This window comes from Podarcis raffonei, chromosome 16 (genome assembly GCF_027172205.1).
Source record: "Podarcis raffonei isolate rPodRaf1 chromosome 16, rPodRaf1.pri, whole genome shotgun sequence".
Lineage (NCBI taxonomy): Eukaryota > Metazoa > Chordata > Lepidosauria > Squamata > Lacertidae > Podarcis > Podarcis raffonei.
In genome coordinates this window covers 36,513,887-36,534,171 of record NC_070617.1, presented here as the reverse complement: position 1 = coordinate 36,534,171, position 20,285 = coordinate 36,513,887, and the positions used below count along the sequence as shown (strand labels likewise).

The following is a 20,285-nucleotide window of genomic DNA, read 5'->3' as shown; positions in this document are numbered from 1 at the left end:
TAGTATTCAGAATCTCCTTCCTTGTAACTTGAATCCAGTGGTTTAGGTCCTAACCTTTGGAGCAGGAGCAAGACCACTGGTCCACCTAGCTCACTACTGCTCACTCACACTGACTGGCAGCCCCTCTCCCAAATTCCAGGCAGGGGAGATTCCTATATGGAGATGACAGGAACTGAACCTGGTACCTTCTGCATACAAAGCAGGTGTTCTAGAACTGAGCGCCAGCCCTTCTCAGTCCAGGAAGCCTGTTCCATCAGCTCTGTAAATAGGCCAGAGAATATTCCGTGCCGTTTGTCGGTGTCAATATTTTAAAATGGTAAACTGCCTTGGCAGAAAGGCAGTCTATAAATGGCAATAAATAAAGATTCCCCCCTCCTTTTTTTTGTATAGACTTACTTCTAATACTGCAGCTTAAATTATTACTTTACAAACCCCTGCCCTGGTTAGCATCTCACAAAACATCCTTTAATGTGAGAGATGTTTCTGCTACATTAAATCAATCTGAAAAAAAGCCAAATCAACCATAACTCTTAAATGATGCATGGCAAGGTATTTCTTTAATTAGCCATAAACTTAATTGATTAGTCATCTCTAGAAGAGGAATGGGAAATGGAAAACACACACACACACAAACACACACACACACTGGTGGAAAGCAACCTCGTAAACCTTTGAATGAAAGGGACTGTCTCCTTTTGATAAGTGCCAAATTAATCTTCATAAATGGCCATAATTACTAGAGACTGGGCCTCTGCCAAGTCCCTCCATATTAAAAAAAGAGTGAAATTATGCAATTGATTGTATCCACCGTCGTCTCTCTGGAGTATTCAGACAAGCTTTGACCCTGGTGACAAAAACGAGGCAGGGAACGAAGGAACTGAAATGTTCATGTCGAGGAGTGTGTTGCATGTATTAAAGCTTTGCTCTTTGTTTATACACCGCCTCCCAACTCCCAGAGGACCTTCAGAGTGGCAACATACTCTTTTCTGCAGGGGGAGCTGGTGAGCCCATCAGAAGAGCGGAGGGGAAATTTAATTTGGATACCGATGACATGCTAGCAGTCAGATAGGGGCTATCAGAGAGAGTGCAGGCAGGGATCGTCTGTGGGATGGACAAGGGCCTGTGGTTAGAGATGGAGATTTATGATTAGAACCAGGAACCTGGGATTAGAGCTAGGGTCCTGTGAATAGTGATGGGGATTACAGCTAGGAATCTGGGAGTAGACCCAGGATTAGAGACAGGCATTTGGGGATTAGAGAGAAGGACCTAGGATTAGAAATAATTTAGGATTAGAAATAGGAACCTGGGATTAGGGATGTGGATTACAGCTAGGGATCTGGGAGAAGAGAGGGACCTAGGATTGGAGCTAGGGATTGGGAATTAGAGATAGGCATTTGGGGATTAGAGATTAGAAATAGGAACCTGGGATTAGAGACAGGGACCTGGGATTAGGGATGGGGATTACAACCTTTGCTGTGGGAATAAAGGGAGAAATTTATCCAATCACACACCTATAATAGCACTCACGTTCCCCAGCACCCATTTTACATGAGGGTTTCTGTCCCCAGGACTTGTGCTTCATGCTGGCCTCCCTGTAAAATCTACGTTTGTTGCCTCTGGCCTCACCCGCCACTGCCGTACGGTCCTTGGAAACCTTCCCAAAAGGAAACATGACCCTCAGGTAGAAAAAACTTCCCCATCCCTGTTCAGGAGTTATAAAGTGTCAAGATATAAAACAAACTTCCTCAGCCATGGCCCTCCAGATGTTTTTGGCCTACAACTCCCATGATCCCTAGCTAGCAGGACCAGTGGTCAGGGATGCTGGGAATTATAGTCTCAAAACATCTGGAGGGCCGAGGTTGAGGAAACCTGATATATAACCTGGATTATTCCTGCTTTAGGCCTTGTTTTTCTCGGGCATCATGCCAGGCAGTTCTGCTGAACAAGTCCAGCAAGATTTTCCTTTTGGTCTGGTCCAGCAGATCGTCTTCTTTTGTCTGTATGGTTCTCAGCAAACTTGCAAAGCCATGATGCGCCTTCTTGGTGTTCAACAGCAGAAGGGGGAGCATCAAAGACTACAGAGAACAGAATATCTGCAGCATACTTTTTTATTCACCCTAGAACACAGGTTCCCCGCACACGGGCTTTTGTAAACATTTCCAAATGAAGGTACTTGAATTATAGAAAACCAAAGGCGCCTTTTCCATTCCAATGTTTGAATACTCTTAAAAATTAATCACCTCCTCACCAAAAATAAAAAAAAAGTTGAAAAACCATTTGTTATTAGGTGGAGTTGATTCCCACTTGCCAGAACTCCGCAATTTCTGTGCAAAATACTGCTTTTTATGTGGCTGAAAATTAGGCCCTGTGAGAAATAGAGAACATTTGAGCGAGGTACATGCGAGATGAAATAAAGGCTCTTGCTTTCATTAGGTTAATTAAGAAGGCTAGGAAAATGACTGAGGGAACCCAACTGTTTCTATGGCACACCCCTCTGCTGAGAAGCTCAAGGCAGATTTACGTCAGGGGTGGAGAACCTGTGGCCCTTCAGAATGTTTGGGGCTACATCTCCTATCATCCCTGACCACTCTTCAAGCTGGCTGAAGCTGATGGGAGCTGGGAGTCCAACTTCAGGAGGGTCAAATGTTCCCTCTTCCTGATTTATATACAAGAGCCTTGTCCTCCACAAGATGGGGTTTTAATGGAGAACCAGTTTGGCTAGCAGTCAATGTAGATTCTTGGGCCTTGTTTTGGCACACAGATTGCCAAGGTCGCACCACAAAGAACTTTCATCCATCTTGGGCCTCTACTCCAAACTGGCTGTGCCCTTCAGAATGTCCATCCAACCTAGCTCAAATTACACTTTCAAATACTTATAGTTTCTACTCCCATCCGCGCCATCAGCTTTTAAATGGGAAAGTGACCTAAAAATGAGGGGACAGTAACAGATTTGCTTATTCACAGCACACAATATATCCCAAATGCTTGAGTACATTTCAACTCCTACCTAAGAAAGGATAAATTCTCAAGGCGTGAGGCAACAGAAAAGAAAGGAAGAAAAAGGAAAGACTCTGATACCAGCTCAGTTTCCTGCCACGAAATGATTTAACGGATAGAAATGAGACAGCAACAGAAGGACCGCCACGTTGCACAGCGAGGCCTGTTCATTACAGTAGTTTCATAACTTTTGCCGTGGAAAATACCACGTAGGTTGAAGTCGCTTCCCTTTTTGGACAACACAGGAATAAAAAAATTCCACACCACTTCATTCCCATATAACCAACACCAACAGAGACTTCTCACCCCCATCCACACCGGCACTTCCGTTTTAAGAAAGGAGAACATTATTTCTGGGGAAATGGATAAGCAAGGGGAAATGGCAAGCAACCTTCTTTTGCTCATTTCCTTCAAAGTCATTCTTCAAAGAAATTAAACGTCTCCTTAGTAGGCAGTCATTCATCGCTTCTGTATCCAAAGGCTAATCGTCCCCAGCTTCAACAGACTGAAGGAAACAGCTTCGAATAAGTTCGCTGCATCTTCTGTGCGTCTTCTGTGCCCAAGGGTAACACACTTGAAAAATTGAGCTTGGGCCATGTCTCTGGGCACTGGGCAAGACAAGGCCATCTTGCTAACATAAGGCACTTACCTACTTTTACAGGGGAAGGAACAAAGAGGGTTGAGGCAAGAACGCAATGTTAACATGCAAGTTTAAAGAAAACATTTCCTGGCCACAAACGGCCACTGTATTAGCATTTAAGACCTCGCAGATGGATGGTTCAACTGACATCAAATGTCGGTCATAAAAGCTGCTCTTTCCTTGCAGATGTCAGGTCCGCACACTGGCGGGAGGTCCGTTAGTCCGGGATCTTTGGCGGTCATATCTGACAGACACAATAAGGAAAAGGAGAAGGGTTGCTCCTTGAATAGCAACCAGCAGAAAAAAGTAATAGTTTAAATGGCACCCATTAATGTTACCTGGGGGGAAAAGAGAGAGAAAGAGACAAGGTAAGTTCATGCCATTACACAAAGTAATGCCATTCCACGTAAACCAGGATTCAAGCCAGTGTTAACTGGAACACAGAAACATTTTGCCAAAAGAGAAACACTAATGCTAGCTTCACCGTGAGGTTGGCCGGTTTTCCTGAGGGCAACTTACATCTCATGTCAGAGGCTGGCAAGGCTTACCGGGCCTGGGCCGGATCACTCCCGTGGAGATCGTCAGCGGGCCGGACCGGTGCAGCGCGACGCCGCAAATCGTGTCTGCACATGCCCAGATGCCAAAAATCACGCATGCGCAGAAGTGATTTCCTGCGCTGCGGACATGCGCAGGTGTGATTTCCGGCACCGCGGACATGCGATTTTTCTGGAAGCGATTTCCAGAGATAAAATGATGCAGCCCGAACGATATGAATCAGAGCCATGCGGTGATTTCTGGACCATCTGCGGGCTGGATCCAGAACCCATTCGGGCCAGAACCGGCCCGTGGGCCTTAGCTTGCTGACCTCTGTCTTATGTGCATTTAACATCCACAATTCCAAGCATACGCGCTCCGCTGCCACTTGATCCCAGCCTTTTTCTTCTCCCTGCATCTGCCTTCTCTGCTTGCTTCCCTCCTCCTCCTTTCGGTCGGTCCAAAAACTACACCTGACCAGGCGAGTCCTGCCTGGCAAACCTGCAAGGCTAACAGCTCTGGGAGTGGTGGTGATGCAAGATTTCGAACCCACAATGATCTCACAAGGCTCTATGCTCCAGGTCCACTTGGGGCCTCCAGCTTCCCCACACCTCTGACCCTTCCCCTCCCTGGCCACCTTATAGAAAGTGGGATGGCTAGCTGTGGGGCGGCTCTCCCCACCCCCCCAATTTAGACTAGGCAAACTCCCCATTTCCACCTATGCATGGTAGAGGGATGGCATAGATGACAGCTGCAAAGGCGGCTGGTCTTCAGTCACTCACGTGGAGAAAGGGAAGCCATGGAGACACGAGGAGACCTCCCTGCAGGCCTCCCCCATCCCCCTTGCCAGCCAAGGAAAAGCCAATTTTAGCTATACACGATTTTCGTACATGCGCATAATCCTTGGACCTGAACCCTTGCAGATGACGTGGGTTGCCTGTATTCTTGGGAGCTGCTTGATTCTCTATAGAGCAGCCCATGGGCTAAAATATTTTCTTTCTGCAGAAGCTGTCCCTCAATAGGAAACTGTGTTTTTTAATCATACTGGAACAGTCTAGCAGTTTCCTTTTCTTGGAACCATGTGAAAACTTTCCTGAAATCTTGCTTTTCAATTAAGACACTTCAGTTCACCCGCACAGGGCTTGCACTCAGCTTTCCTTCAAAACTAGGGTTTCGTTTCCTAAATTAGGAAAGCTCATTGGTTGAAAATTACTTTGTTTGCTAATGTTGCATGTCCACACACGGCTCAACATGGACAGAGTCCAATAGACCTCAGGAGGACTACCCAACTGGTTCATTATAGTTATTACTTGGAACTGGGCAGGGACCAGGGTGGTGCGGCGTCAGAAAAAAATCTGTACTCATCAATCCTTGTTTGTGCATACATGTCAAGTTGAAATTACTTTAATTACGTAAAACGTAAGATTCAATTAAATGGATTTATAATTACAAGCTCTAGGAAGAGCCCAAAGGGGCTTTGCACTTGACATGAAAAAACAACAATGCAGATCATCCGAAGAGGACGAGTCTTTTAAAAGTAGCAATTTTCCTTTTACAGGTCAGGATGTTAACGCCATGAAAATCTCCATTTTTAAAACTCCAGAAGTAATTTAATTGTTTCATGGGGGCTGGGTTGGCACTTGAGTGTTTGTGGGCAAATTAAGTGGCGAGGGGGAGCTAAAGAAACACAATGATTTGAGCCAACACAGTTAACACTGTGCTGCTGCGGCGTTTGGAGGAAATTGGATCAATGAGCAGGGGGAAATGATTCTGCCTGGTATAGTTCTCCTGGCTCTGAGCCTTCTATGAGGTTTCCCCGCCTTCTCTATCAAACCTTCTCTATACCTCAGAGCAGCTCCACCAATGTCGCAACACAGCGGTCCTCAAAGTGGATGGTGCTGCTCCTTTGGGGGGGGGCGGTGGGATTACCTGGGGGGGGGGGTTACCTGGGGGTGGTGCTAGAGATGCCAGTGACTATCAGATTTTGAAAAGCCGGCATCAATGGATCACATTCACCCATTTTGTTGAATTCATTAAGCTAGACAGTTTGGGTTGGATTTTGAATACCGTATTTTTTGCTCTATAAGATGCACCTGACCATAAGGTGCACCTAGTTTTTAGAGGAGGAAAACAAGAAACAAGAAAGCAACACAAAGCCTCTTGAGCGAAGACGCAGGTGCGCAGCGATCCCTCTTGGTCTTCTGGCTTCTGGGATAGCTGCGCAGCCTCTTCAGGGCAGCAGGATAAAGGCTCCCCGCTGCCCTGAAGAGGCAGAAGCTAGAACAGCAAGAGAGAGCACTGCGCAACGATCCCTCTCGCTGTTCTGGCTTCTGGGATAGCTGCGCAGCCTGCATTCACTCCATAAGACACATACACATTTCCCCTTACTTTTTAGGAGGGGAAAAGTGAGTCTTATAGAGCGAAAAATGCGGTAAATGAACAATTAGTTGCTGCCGCTTTGAATTTTACTGTGTTATCATGTTCCTCGTGCAAACCGCTAATCTAAACAATGCTTTTTATACAGCAGGGGGCTCTGGGACTGAGTTTATGGGGCGAATGGCCCCCAAAATCTGGGAACCACTGTTGTACTGTAACAGCAACCCTGCTGGCTCAGACCAAAGGCCCGTCCAGGCCAACACCTTGCTTTCCACAGTCTCCAACCAGTTGTCTCCCAGGAAGTCCCTGCCACCTCCCTGGAGTGAGGCTCGTCGCCTTCAGGGTATCAAGGCACTGCCATACTCTAGCTCAGAGGACTCCATGGCTGAAGGCCCAGGAAAAACTGAGGCTCTCCACACTCCATTGCAGCAGAAGATGTCTGGGAATGGTCAGGTGTCTCTGAGCAGAACAGCATCTTACAGAGGAGGTGGTGCTAACCATTAGGCTGCCCCTGATGTTATTACTGCTGCTATATAAGGGCTTGGGCTTCAGTGTGTTCCTTGCTGGAGCTACTGCAAAGCTCTGGATTTCCCAGAGGACACACTGAGCCTTGCCTCAAGCTTTGTGTCAGTCTGAATCCTCACTTGACTTGCCTTCCCCCCTGAACCAGTCTTACAGTCTGCTTGGACCTTGCCTTGCTGCACTGCAAAGCGCAACAGCGCCCTCACCTGGAAGGCTATTGCTGTTGCCCCCTCCCATGCAATTGGCGTCAGGACCACAATCCCTCAAGGACCGCCTTGCCCCATTTGAACCGACCCGGATCCTGCAATCATCAACCGAGGCCCTTCTTCGTGTGCCTCCTCCACGAGAGATCCAAAGGGTGGCAACACGAGAACGGGCCTTTTCTGTGGTGGCTCCCTGTTTGTAGAATGCTATCCCCAGGGAGGCTCGTCAGACACCTTCATTACATATCTTTAGGTGAATGGTGTCCTGTGGCTTAAACAGCAGGAGGACAGACACGACTCTCCTGCTGGTCTTTGTTCCCAACGCTGCAGATAGGAGCAGAGCCATCATCGCTCAGTGCTACTGAGACCCATCCAGCAGGGTCAGTCCAGAAGGATACTATAGCCAGTGGTTCTGGAGGCCACTGAGAGATTGAGCAGCAGCAGCAGCATGGCACTCCTCCTGTCCTTCCATCTTGGACTACTGCAAAGCGCTCTAAGTGGGGCTACCTTTAAAGGTGACCCAGAAACTGCAACTAATCCAGAATGCGGCAGCTAGACTGGTGACTGGGAGTGGCCACCAGGACCATACAACACCGGTCCTGAAAGACCTACATTGTCTCCCGGTACATTTCCGAGCGCAAATCAAAGTATTGGTGCTGACCTTTAAAGCCCTAAACGGCCTCGGCTCAGTATACCTGAAGGAGCGTCTCCACCCCCATTGTTCTGCCTGGACACTGAGGTCCAGCGCCGAGGGCCTTTTGGCAGTCCTCTCACTGCGAGAAGTGAGGTTATAGGGAACCAGGCAGAGGGTCTTCTTGGTAGTGGTGCTTCCCTTGTGGAACACCCTCCCTTCAGATGTCAAGAAAATAAACATCTGACTTTTAGAAGACATCTGAAGGCATCCCTGTTTAGGGAAGCTTTTAATGTTCGATGTCTGGGAACGGTTGTGTTTTTAATATTCTGTTGGGAGCTGCCCAGAGTGGCCGGGGAAACCCGGCCAGATGGGCAGGGTATGTATGTATGTATGCATAAATAAATAATAATAAAGTTCATTCATCAGAATGACAGAGGCTGATTTGGCCCCTAGACAGGCCTGAATCCAGGCTAGCATGGATTGAGATAGTCCGTCTCATCTGGCATTATCTGAAGCTATTCCCACACAACCCTCTCAGTCGCCATTCCCCAGGAAGGAAGGAGGGTTCTGCAACCAGAAGATAGTAGGTACAATCCCTTGGTTGGTCTATAACCAGCTAGTTTGCTCAGAGGGCACCAAAATAAAGGAGAACCCCAGTGTCAACTGCTTTGCTCAGCGAACAATTTCTCCAGAACAGCCTCTATCAGCATTCTAAAGATAGTAACGAACGAACCAGCATTGTTATACGGGGGTGGGGTGTGTGTGTGGAATTATTACAGGGTCATTTTGGAATTTCTGTGTAATCGTTGCTCAGCTTTTAAAATGCCTCCTCTGGCGAAGCTTGCCACTGAAAATTGCAGCTTAGAAAAAACAGCCGTGCCTAAGATAGGAAAGTTTTTTAAATTAACAGCATGCGGCAGCTTTAGGAATAAGTACTCTGCTTTCTTTTTCCTCTAACATGCTGGAAAGAAAATAAATAAATAAATAAATAAATAAATAATAAACAAAAAAACACATAAATAACTTACCCAAATCTGTGTGATTACTCATCCAGCCAATCGCTGTAACAGACACCAAAGCCAGAAGCCCTGATCCAACAAAAGACCCAATTCCGGAAAAAAAGAAAAAGAGACCCATAATAGCACTCTGCATAGATTTGGGAGCAGCAGAATATGCAAATTCCAGACCTGGAACAAAAGAACAAAAGGGGAGAGGCATGAAGGCAAATTCTAGCCATTATTTTGGGGAACTTTTTTTCACGAGTATAAAGGCCATGAAGACACGGGCTCAAAACCTGTGGACTCACAATTATTATTCATCACACATTATTTGTAATGTTTATAGCACATTCTAAGACAGTGAGCGAGAGATATTACAGGTTTATTTGTATCAGCCCCAGCAAGCATGGCCAACAACCGGGGGTGATTGGAGTTGTAGTTCAGTAAGCATCTGGAAAGTCAAAGGTTCCCCACACCTGATTTACATCATAAAAGGCTACTGTGAAGCATGTTAAACACTATGCTATAGAATGTAAAACTTAAGAACCAAAACCCTTTGATTTAAGGGTTTAAACCTCACATAGTTACTCAGGTGCTAAAAGATGGAAGGGGTAAGTTAAGGCAACTGCCTTAACTGCCATGTAGACATTGCTTTGATTACACACACTTACAACTCAGTCTCTGTGCACCTATGTCTCTTCCTTTGCATGAAGGAATGCGCCTAGTAATATGCAGAATGCACAGCCCTCCATAGAGGCTTTAAAAACATCAGCCTGACCTTACATCAGCCCCAAACCCCAACTTTTGTTCAACTTAGGGTTTTTTTTTAGGGAAGGCTCATGCCATTGTTTCTGACAATTGGATAAGCTTGCTGGAGAAGTTGAGAGTCCAATGGCATCTTGGAAGGACGCAGATTCCCCATCACTGCTCTGCAACTGCAGCAAGATTATCCAGGTGCCTCTGACTTTGCAAACAGGATTGCAGACGAAAGACGATGGCTGCATTTCTAAAAGCCTCAGAAGTTGAGCTCGTATTGCTGGATAAAAGACTGCTATAAACAGAGCCTGGTTTCTACTCCGTACGAAATCTGGGCTCTTTGTGCAAAGGAAAGGACACGTGCGTTTCAAAGCAAGGAATGTGTCATAATTGCTGCAATTCAACTTATTATGCAAATTGAAGGGCTTAACGGAACAGCGCAATGGAGAGCCCCATCAAAACATTCAGCACTCTGCCACTCTCCCAGAATATCCAACCAAAGCGTTCGACAATCTGCCACGCTCCCAGAATATCTGACTCCCATCTCTGAGGTGCTGAGCTTCTCATTCTTTGCCTTTTAGCTCAGATAACCGCCAGAAGATTGAAACAAAAGCTTTGTAGAGCAACTGGAAGAGGGGTGGACAAATGTCAAAAAGCAATTAAGAGCGGCAGGGAGTCTCCAGTTCAAACACGAACTCTTGTGTTTTATCCCAACACTCCGGCTGCAGAGGATTCGAAAGCGGAAGCATGTTGCATGTGGGAAAAAAACTTAAAATAACTACGCAGGCTGCCAGACAGTTTTCCAAGCACAATTCAAAAGCACCGGTGCCTACTTTTAAAATCTACCCTGCAAAAAGGTGGGACAAGCTTTCTATTTCTGGGGTCGGCATTAGGGAGAAGTTTCTGATTCTAAGAGCTGTTTGACAGCGGGACGGGCTCCCTCGGAAGGTGGACTCTCCTTCATTTGAGGTTTTTATACAGAGGTGGGATGACCATACGCCGGTGATTATTTAGCTGCGATTCCTGCATTTCAGGGAATTGGACGAGATGACCCCAGGGGGGTCATTTCGAGTTTAACAGTTACAGTCATACCTCGGGTTACAGCCGCTTCAGGTTGTGTTTTTTCAGGTTACGGACTGCCAAAACCTGGAAGTACCGGAACAGGTTACTTCCGGGTTTCGGGGGTCACACATGTGCAGATGCGCTAAATCGCACAGAAGTGCCAAATTGCAACCCACGCGTGCACGACACCCAAAACCCGGAAGAAACCCGCATGGATCACATTCGCAACCCGAGCGTCCACTGTATATGATTCTATATGCTTCTTTAACAGAACCTCAAAGTCCACCAACAACAATATAGGAAACTGCCCTATACAGAGTCAGACCATTGTTTCTATTTGGCTGAGTATGGCCAGGAAATTCCCTGTGTTGCAAAAACAGAAAACTCTAAACAACCACAAGCAACACACGGCTAATAATGATCTAACAAAATATTATTAACATTATATTGTTTCACACTTCATAAGCAGAAAATATGTCATCCTTGCATAAAGTCGCAAGTAATCAGAGTCAAATAAATGTTCCATGCACAGAATCAGAAAGCAGGATCAGTCAGTATCAAAACACGCTGACATGAAGGCAAATTGTCTTTCAACAGTCAAAATCCTGCAGAAGTGTGGCGATGAGGGCTCCAAGTGTAGAATAGTTTTTCTGGATAACGAACTGTTTCAATAATGATTCTTCGTCAGCAAATAAGTTGCCCCTGCAGGTACTTCAAATAGCAGTGGATCAGCAATCACTTAACTATGTAGTAAGCTGAGGAGATGGTTCAGAGAGAGACCGGCTTTAAAAGGGATTTAGACGAAGTCTTGGAGCGTAAGGCTATCGGTGGCCACAAGCCTCAATCGCTGTCTTCTGCTTCCGCCGTGGGAGGCAGTATGCCTCTGAATGCCACTTGCATTGGAGAGGAAGTTGTTGCACCCAGATCTAAATAAAGGAAGACCCTGCAACATCTACATCGTCTCACATATAAAGATGATCCAGCACTGAAGATGGGAAGGTGTACCATGAGAACAGATTGGGCCACATGCTCCCTGTGGACTCTTTGTGCAGCGCCAAATGCCAGTTTTAGAGCCTTGCGATGACAAGCTTGAGATCTGGTTTCTTCCCATTTATTGTAGCTCATCGGGTGCAGAGGGCAGTCAGGAAATAGCAAGAGATCTGTTGTGAATGGCAAAGTGGCAAACCAGCTGCCTAAGCAACAGCGCCATCTCCACTTGAGATTCTCAGCAACCGGTATCCAGCGGTTCACTGTCTCCAGCCCTGCATCGCCATTACGGTTCGTAGTCACCGCCCAGTAATAATAATAATTTATTATTTGTACCCCGCCCATCAGGCTGGGTCTCCCCAGCCACTCTGGGCGGCTCCCAACAAAGATTAAAAATACATTTAAATGTCACAAATTAAAAACTTTCCTGAACAGGGCTGCTTTCAGATGGAGGGCATTCCACAGGGAGGCCCCACTACCGAGAAGGCCCTCTGCCTGGTTCCCTGTAGCTTTGCTCCTCAAGGTGAGGGAACCGCCAGAAGGCCCTCGGTGCTGGACCTCAGTGTCCGGGCAGAACGATGGGGGTGGAGACACTCCTTCAGGTATACTGGACCGAGGCCGTTTAGGGCTTTCAAGGTCAGCAGCAACACTTTGAAATGTGCTCGGAAACATACTGGGAGCCAATGTAGTTCTTTCAAGACCGGTGTTCTGTTGTCTCGGCGGCTGCCCCCAGTCACCAGTCTAGCTGCCGCATTCTGGATTAGTTGTAGTTTCCGAGTCACCTTCAAAGGTAGCCCCACGTAGAGTGCATTGCAGTAGTCCAAGCCGGAGATAATCAGAGCATGCACTACTCTGGCGAGGGAGTCCACAGGCAGATAGGGTCTCAGCCTGCATACCAGATGGAGCTGGTAGATAGCTGCCCTGGACACAGAATTGACCTGCGCCTCCATGGACAGCTGTGAGTAAGGGCATTAAGATGAGCAAACGAAACCTGGTTGGTTTTTCTCACAGCCTGATGGTGCTCAGATTGTGGTAACACGAAGGTGGGCTTTTCCATCTCTGCAGAATGCCTCCAGGCTGAAAGACGATAGGCGCATCAGTATTGGCATTCGTCGGTTCTTGAAGACACACCAGTTTAGGCAAGGCTTCCTCTGAACTTGACCTTCCTAATTACTTCTTTTATTTATTTATTTTCTGCATAATTTTTATTAGTTTTTCCTTTTATATCACAACAAATCCAACCTTGCAATTACAAGCAAATCTACTCTTTGCTCTGCCGAGCTTGTGACTTCCCTCTGTCCCTTCAGCTGGTTTTTTTAATTTTCAGATCTTTGTATCACATTTTAAATTCGGACCTTAATATCCTTGTAGTCAACTCTATCTCTTTGGTCTGAAAAGTTTTAAAGTTTATCATTCCTGGATTTATTTCAGTCCCGCTAGTGTCTTCACATTTCTACAATAATTGTTCATATACCAAATAAATTTACTCCAGTCTCTTCGAAATTTGCGACCAAAGACCCAATTACTTATTTTAATCACACTTTTAACTGTTCAATTGCTAAGCCTTTTAACAAGCTTGTTCCGTTGCAAATTTTAATCACAGATATTTTAATTTTTTTCTTGGAACTGTACCATTGTGTATTTTAATTATTATGGATTTTATAGTGGCTTTTTAAAAAAACAAAAAACATTTTCTCTCCCCTCCCTTCATTTCACCCTCACAACAACCACCCCTTAAGTTTGGCTAGGCTGAGAGACAGTGGCTAGTCCACAGTCAACCTGACCCTTTTGGTATGAATTGTGGGATAACCTGAACAAATCCCAAGGCCCTGGAAGTACAATTCTCGCTTTCTGAACTGGGATACAAAACAGAACCAAATGTTTGTCCAGAAACAACTTTAAAAAGACATGTGGTATAACTCTGCAGCATAATCTACGCGCCACATTGAACTCTTTGAGTTTTTCTAAGCAGAAATATAAAAAAGTATAAATATAAAAAAGCAAAACGACAGGGGCTGAAATTCCTGAGGACAGAACAGTTTTTCCCCACATTTTCTTTCTGTGGTGAAGAGGATCTAAAATCCTGCCACCTAGTGGCTTCACTGTGGAACTACTGAGAGAAAAAGTTAACTTTTACAAGTTTCTGCCAGTATTCCGTCCCGGAAGCAAATGAAGTGGCTTTTCTTCAGATGAGGCACCCAAAGAATTTTTAAGGAAGCCAAATGCAATTCCACTGGCCGCATTTGGGGAAATGGATAGGTGGGGAGACACTCTCCTGGCCTTGAAATGTATTATTAATACCGCAATGGCCACTGTATGTGTTTACAGAAGTTAGCCTAATTCTACATTAATTGCTCCAGCTGCTCTTGCCCCTGGCCCTGCCCAATGGCTGCCGTGTGGCCCCTGGAAGGTCGCCCAGTAAGGAAAATGGCCCTCTGACTGAAAAAAGGTTCCGAAGCCCCGATTTACACCGTTGCAGCCTAAAGCCTAGTGCAGATGGGGCCATCTACATTGCCAGATCTGCAGAGCTGTCCCTCCAAAGCCCTGCTCAAAACAACACCCTGATGTGTTGTCTTAAAAAGTCGTCTCCTAAAAAGGTAGACTATGAAGAGCTTTGGGGCATGCGAGTAACGAGTTTCTGTGGCCACCAAGTTCACATCTGCTTTGATAATAAAGATTGTGCAAGGAGGTAACACGGCGGAGTATAAAAATCAAGATACACGTGGCAAAAAGCCCCGAAAGCAGTCTTCTCCCAGCCCCCCTGGGGCGAAGAAGTGCACTGATACCAAACTTGGCTCACGTGGGGTGGGGGAGACAATAATCTGACTTGCTGGAGTCCCCAAGACAGTTGGATGGCGCCCTGTACGCCTCCTTCCAGCAACTCCTGGTGCCAAATGTTTTGCTGCGCTTTCCTTTGGACAACGTCAATGAGGCCGGGGGGGGGGGGGGTCTTGTCATCCAGGCAGCCCAGGACCTCCAGATATACCACCCAGGCTTGCGCCCCTGGGAGGTCACTTCAGCACTGCTAATGCAGCGGTTTGACTTCGCCCCCGGTTGCATACTCCATTGAGATGGATGCCAAAGTTTTAATTCTATCAATGTTTAGCTGTTTGTTTTTAGCAATTCTTGCTTTAAAAGGTAAAGGTAAAGGTACCCCTGCCCGTACGGGCCAGTCTTGACAGACTCTAGGGTTGTGCGCCCATCTCACTCAAGAGGCCGGGGGCCAGCGCTGTCCGGAGACACTTCCGGGTCACGTGGCCAGCGTGACATCGCTGCTCTGGCGAGCCAGAGCCGCACACTGAAACGCCGTTTACCTTCCTGCTAGTAAGCGGTCCCTATTTATCTACTTGCACCCGGGAGTGCTTTCGAACTGCTAGGTTGGCAGGCGCTGGGACCGAACAACGGGAGCGCACCCCGCCGCGGGGATTCGAACCGCCGACCTTTCGATCGGCAAGCCCTAGGCACTGAGGCTTTTACCCACAGCGCCACCCGCGTCCCTTCAATTCTTGCTTTACCTGTAAGCTTTTATCTGCTTTTCATCCCGTCAGTGGAAAAGGTGGGGGAATAAAAGTATCATAATAATAAATTGAGTTTTTTTTTTTTAATGAATATAACGAAGGCAGCCTTGTATCAGGTGTTATCTTGGCTTGGGGCAGAGGGTGGATGATGCACCGTTGCCCCACGCTCCCGGGCTGCTTCCTGGGGGGAGCCTCCCAAGAGCTGTCAAAAAGAACGGGGAAGGGGGGAATGCTGTCGGCAAAGCGGTGCAGTTCCCCCGAGGAAGCATCCCAGGAACGTGGGGCAATGGCGCGCAGCCCGCCCGCGACTCCCAAGCTGTCAAAATGAAGGAGGAAGAGGAGATTCCTGTTGGCAAAGTGGTGCAACTCCCCCCCCCGCCCCGGCAGCTCAGGGAAAGCTTGGGATTCACGGGTGCACGGCGCACCGTTGTCCCACAACCCCAATGGTCCTCCTGGGATGCTGTTTCAGCAGCACATCATAAGGTCTTGATTATAAGCCGCACTGTAACTTTTCCAGATCGGAATTTGGGCAAAAAGTGTGGCTTATAATTGGGCCAATATGGTACAGTGGTACCTTGGGATGCGAACGGGATCCGTTCCGGAGCCCCGTTCGCATCCTGAATAGAACATAAGATGTGACGGCGCGTCTGCGCATGTGCAGGTCGCATTTTGCAGCTTCCATGCATGCGCGTGATGTCATTTTGAGTGTCTGCGCATGCACGAGCGGCGAAACCCAGAAGTAGCGCGCTCCGTTACTTCCGGGTTGCTGCGGAGCGCAACCCGAAAGCGCTCAACCTGAAGCACATTCAAGCCGAGGTATGACTGTACTTATTTTAAAGGTGAAGATGTATTCAATCAAAGGGACATTGTTTTTATTAATCAACCAAACTAAACTTAAATGTTGAAGATTAACAACTAAACTTTACTTCGGGGGGGGGGGACACTTTAAAAACGAGGCACAGAATATCAATTTTTTTGGCATTCTTTGTTTTTGGCCCATGGTGATCCTGGTGTCGAGTGTCGAGGGGGAGTAAAAAGGAAGGGAAAGGAGCAGAGAAAAGAGAGCAACAGTTATTAAATTCGACGTCTACCCAAAACAACATGCATGTGAAACGGAGGCACAAAGCTGGAGCTATTTCTTGCTTTGCTTTTGCTAATGAGCCCTGAATGTGTGTGAAACAGACCAGAAAATGAGATTTTACGGCCACGCTCCCTCCTCCCATTTGTGCATTCCACGAAAAAGAAGGAAAGAGAGAAAAGAGGATAAAATCAATAGGAGCCTGTACTGCTGGACACTACATGAAACCGGCAGGGGACGGAAATACTCAAGGACACTTGCCTCTTGGGCTAGAGCAGCGAATTTCAAGCTACGCACTGGCAACATCTGCAGCTTGGGGCCATCTAGCCTTGTGCATTTAGCCATCTGCATTAATTGACAATGGCTCCCAAAGTCAGCAAAAGTCTTTGCCATCACCTGATCTTTTTTAAAACGAATACAAACCTGAGGCTGCCAGGGTCTGGCCCTTAGACCATGGGTAGGCAACCTAAGGCCCATGGGCTGGATCCGGCCCCATCGCCTTCTCAATCCGGCCTGTGGATGGTCCGGGAATCAGCGTGTTTTTACATGAGTAGAATGTGCGCTTTTATTTAAAATGCATCTCTGGGTTATTTGTGGGGCACAGAAATTCATTCATATTTTTTCAAAATATAGTCTGGCCCACCACAAGGTCTGAGGGACAGTGGACCGGCCCCCTGCTGAAAAAGTTTGCTGACCCCTGCCTGAGACCATGTGCACACTAAACACATGTTCCAGCATTGAGCTACAGCCCCTCCTGTTATGAGGCTCCCCTATTCCTCCCTTCCTTTCAAAGGAGCCCAGGGCCACACACAACAGGACATGAAACCTCTTAAAAACAGTTCTAATACAGTGGTACCTCTGGTTACGTACTTAATTCGTTCCGGAGGTCTGTTCTTAACCTGAAACTGTTCTTAACCTGAAGCACCACTTTAGCTAACGGGGCCTCCTGCTGCCGCTGCGCCGCCTGAGCACGATTACTGTTCTCATCCTGAAGCAAAGTTCTTAACCCGAGGTACTATTTCTGGGTTAGCGGAGTCTGTAGCCTGAAGCGTGTGTAACCCGAGGTACCACTGTACATTGTGCCAGTGCAGAAAATCAACTCCTACAACATCCCTGCGAGGTGGTCACCCAACCTCTGCTTAAGCAGCTCTAGGGAAAGAGAGCCCAGCAAAGACCGTCGTCCCACCATCAAAGCTACTTGTGTCCCATGGGCAATCTTCCTAAGAGATAGGCTAGATCTTTTTCTTCCTCCCCCCTCCCAACTGGAATCAATTGGTTCAGATCCAGCTCCGCACTGTCAACTGCCAAGGGGCAGGGGCAGCCCCCCGAGATGTCAGGCTGAGAATCCCCTCTCCTCGCAGGTCTTACAACTTGACTGGGGTTTCCAGGGACTGAACCCTGGACCTTGATGACATGGCACAAAACAGGGCTTTATCAACATTATTACAGTGGTACCTCGGGTTACAGATGCTTCAGGTTACAGACACTTCAGGTTACAGACTCCGCTAACCCAGAAATAGTACCTCAGGTTAAGAACTTTGCTTCAGGATGAGAACAGAAATCGTGTGGCAGCAGGAGGCCCCATTAGCTAAAGTGGTACCTCAGTTTCAGGTTAAGAATGGACCTCCAGAACGAATTAAGTTCTTAACCCGAGATACCACTGTATTATTATTATTATTATTATTATTATTTGCATACTGCCCTTTATCCGAAGATGGCAGGGCTCTTCACAACATAAAAAAATTGAGAACACCAAATAGGTAATAAAAACAAGAAGAAAAAACCCCTCAATAACCCCCTCTCCCACAAAAGCGTATAAAATAACTGCCAAGTGGAAAACGCTGCAAATACACCGAGAATGAGCTTTCTTCCCCCCAGCTGCCGATCCCTAAAAGGTAAAGGGACCCCTGACCATTAGGTCCAGTCATGGCTGACTCTGGGGTTGCGCCGCTCATCTCGCTTTATTGGCCGAGGGAGCCGGCGTACAGCTTCTGGGTCATGTGGCCAGCATGACTAAACCGCTTCTGGCGAACCAGAGCAGCGCATGGAAACGCCGTTTACCTTCCCACCGGAGCGGTACCTATTTATCTACTTGCATTTTGACGTGCTTTTGAACTGCTAGGTTGGTAGGAGCAGGGACCGAACAACGGGAGCTCACCCCGTCGCGGGGATTCGAACCGCCAACCTTCTGATCGGCAAGCCCTAGGCTCTGTGGTTTAACCCACAGCGCCACCTGCATCCCTTTTGCAGACCCCTAAAAGCAGCTTCATAAAAGTATGAAATGGAAGCAAGACCACAGGGCAGATGAAAGAGCTTTTAAATCAGGTGTGGGGAAGCTTTTCCAGTCTGAGGGCCACATTACTTTCTAAGCAACGTTCCAAGGGCCGCATGCTGGCGGTGGGCAGGGCCAGAGGCAAAAGTGGGCGGAGCGTGAAATTTGAGCTTTGCATCTCCTACAGGAGGTTAGTTTCTACATGTACTCTCACACCGTTCTCCAGATAAGAAAGAGGTGTTCTCCAGAGCTGAGAGACATGTTTCCGGCCAGAGAAAACACATTAGATGTCGGAAGCTGGGAGAGAGTGGTGCATGTGGCCTGGGGAGAGTTTTGAGGGCCACACAGAGAGGAAGGCAGGGGTGGGGTGGGGTTCGCATTCTCCCCGTGGCCCACGGCTCCTCATTCAATGGGATGAAATGGCCGTACAGCAAAGAGCCACAAGACCTTTCCACGCTCCCCTTCCCAAACTCACCCGAAATGCTTGCAAATATCTCGCTGAACCCAATCAGGAGGTATTGAGGGATCTGCCACCAGACCGACATATCAGCCGCATGATAGACTGCGTTCCCAATCGTCTGATTGATAGTCCTGACCTTCACGATCTTCAGCCTGTTGCTTTCCAATATTCCTGGAAGAGAGGGGGAAATGCAACATGGAGCTTCACATTTATTACATTTTTTAAAAATACCACCCTTCCTCCTAGGGGTAAAAGGTAAAGAGACCCCTGACTGTTTGGTCCAGTCGTGGACGACTCTGGGGTTGCAGCGCTCATCTTGCTTTACAGGCCGAGGGAGCTGGCGTTTGTCCACAGACAGTTTTTCCGGGTCATATGACCAGCATAACTAAACCGCTTCTGGCGAAACCAGAGCAGCACACGGAAACGCCGTTTACCTTCCCTACCTACCGTATTTTTTGCTCTATAAGACTCATTCCCTCCTAAAAAGTAAGGGGAAATGTGTGTGCGTCTTATGGAGCGAATGCAGGCTGTGCAGCTATCCCAGAAGCCAGAACAGCAAGAGGGATTGCTGCTTTCACTGCGCAGCGATCCCTCTTGCTGTTCTGGCTTCCGAGATTCAGAATATTTTTTTTCTTGTTTTCCTCCTCCAAAAACTAGGTGTGTCTTGTGGTCTGGTGTGCCTTATAGAGCGAAAAATACGGTATTTATCTACTTGCACTTTGATGTGCTTTCGAACTGCTAGGTTGGCAGGAGCAGGGACCAAGCAACAGGAGATCACCCCATCGTGGGGATTCGAACCACCGACCTTCTGATTGGCAAGCCCTAGGTTCTGTGGTTTAGACCACAGCGCCACCCGCATCCCTCAGAGACCAGGGGTGGGAAACCTTATTTTAGCTGGTGGGCTGCATGCCCTTCTGCGCAACCTTCTGGGGGCCCCATCCTGGTAGTGGGCAGTGTAAGAGGGAAAAGGGGGCAGGGAAATTAATACAAATTTTACCTTTGCTTGGTAGTTTCTACAAATAAGCACACACACACACACACACACACACACACACACCCTTTCACAGCTGAAGCACACATTCCAGCAAGGCAATAACACTTAAGGGGTATGTGAAGCAGGGCTGGTGACAGGTGTGGTCTGGGGAGCATCCCAAGGGCCAGAAGAGAGATGTGGAGGTCCCTATTCGGCCCCTGGGCCTGAGGTTCCCCGCCTGTGCTTGGAGTGGTGAATGTCATTTCCCCCACTTC

The 20,285-nt window shown here is 47.5% G+C and overlaps 1 protein-coding gene across 2 annotated transcripts in view; it reads right to left on the bottom strand.

The window, feature by feature from the left end:
* Positions 1 to 2,092: 2,092 nt before the first annotated feature.
* Positions 2,093 to 20,285, bottom strand: part of SLC15A4 (solute carrier family 15 member 4) — a 57,076-nt gene continuing 38,883 nt past the window's right edge. For both annotated transcript variants that reach the window (XM_053368346.1, XM_053368347.1), the window contains exons 6-8: positions 19,053 to 19,208; positions 8,935 to 9,093; positions 2,093 to 3,975 (exon numbers count right to left, since the gene is read on the bottom strand). In XM_053368346.1, the coding sequence (XP_053224321.1) occupies positions 3,827 to 3,975; positions 8,935 to 9,093; positions 19,053 to 19,208 (464 nt within the window). In that variant the 3' untranslated portion in view covers positions 2,093 to 3,826. The remainder of the gene's footprint in view (positions 3,976 to 8,934; positions 9,094 to 19,052; positions 19,209 to 20,285) is intronic.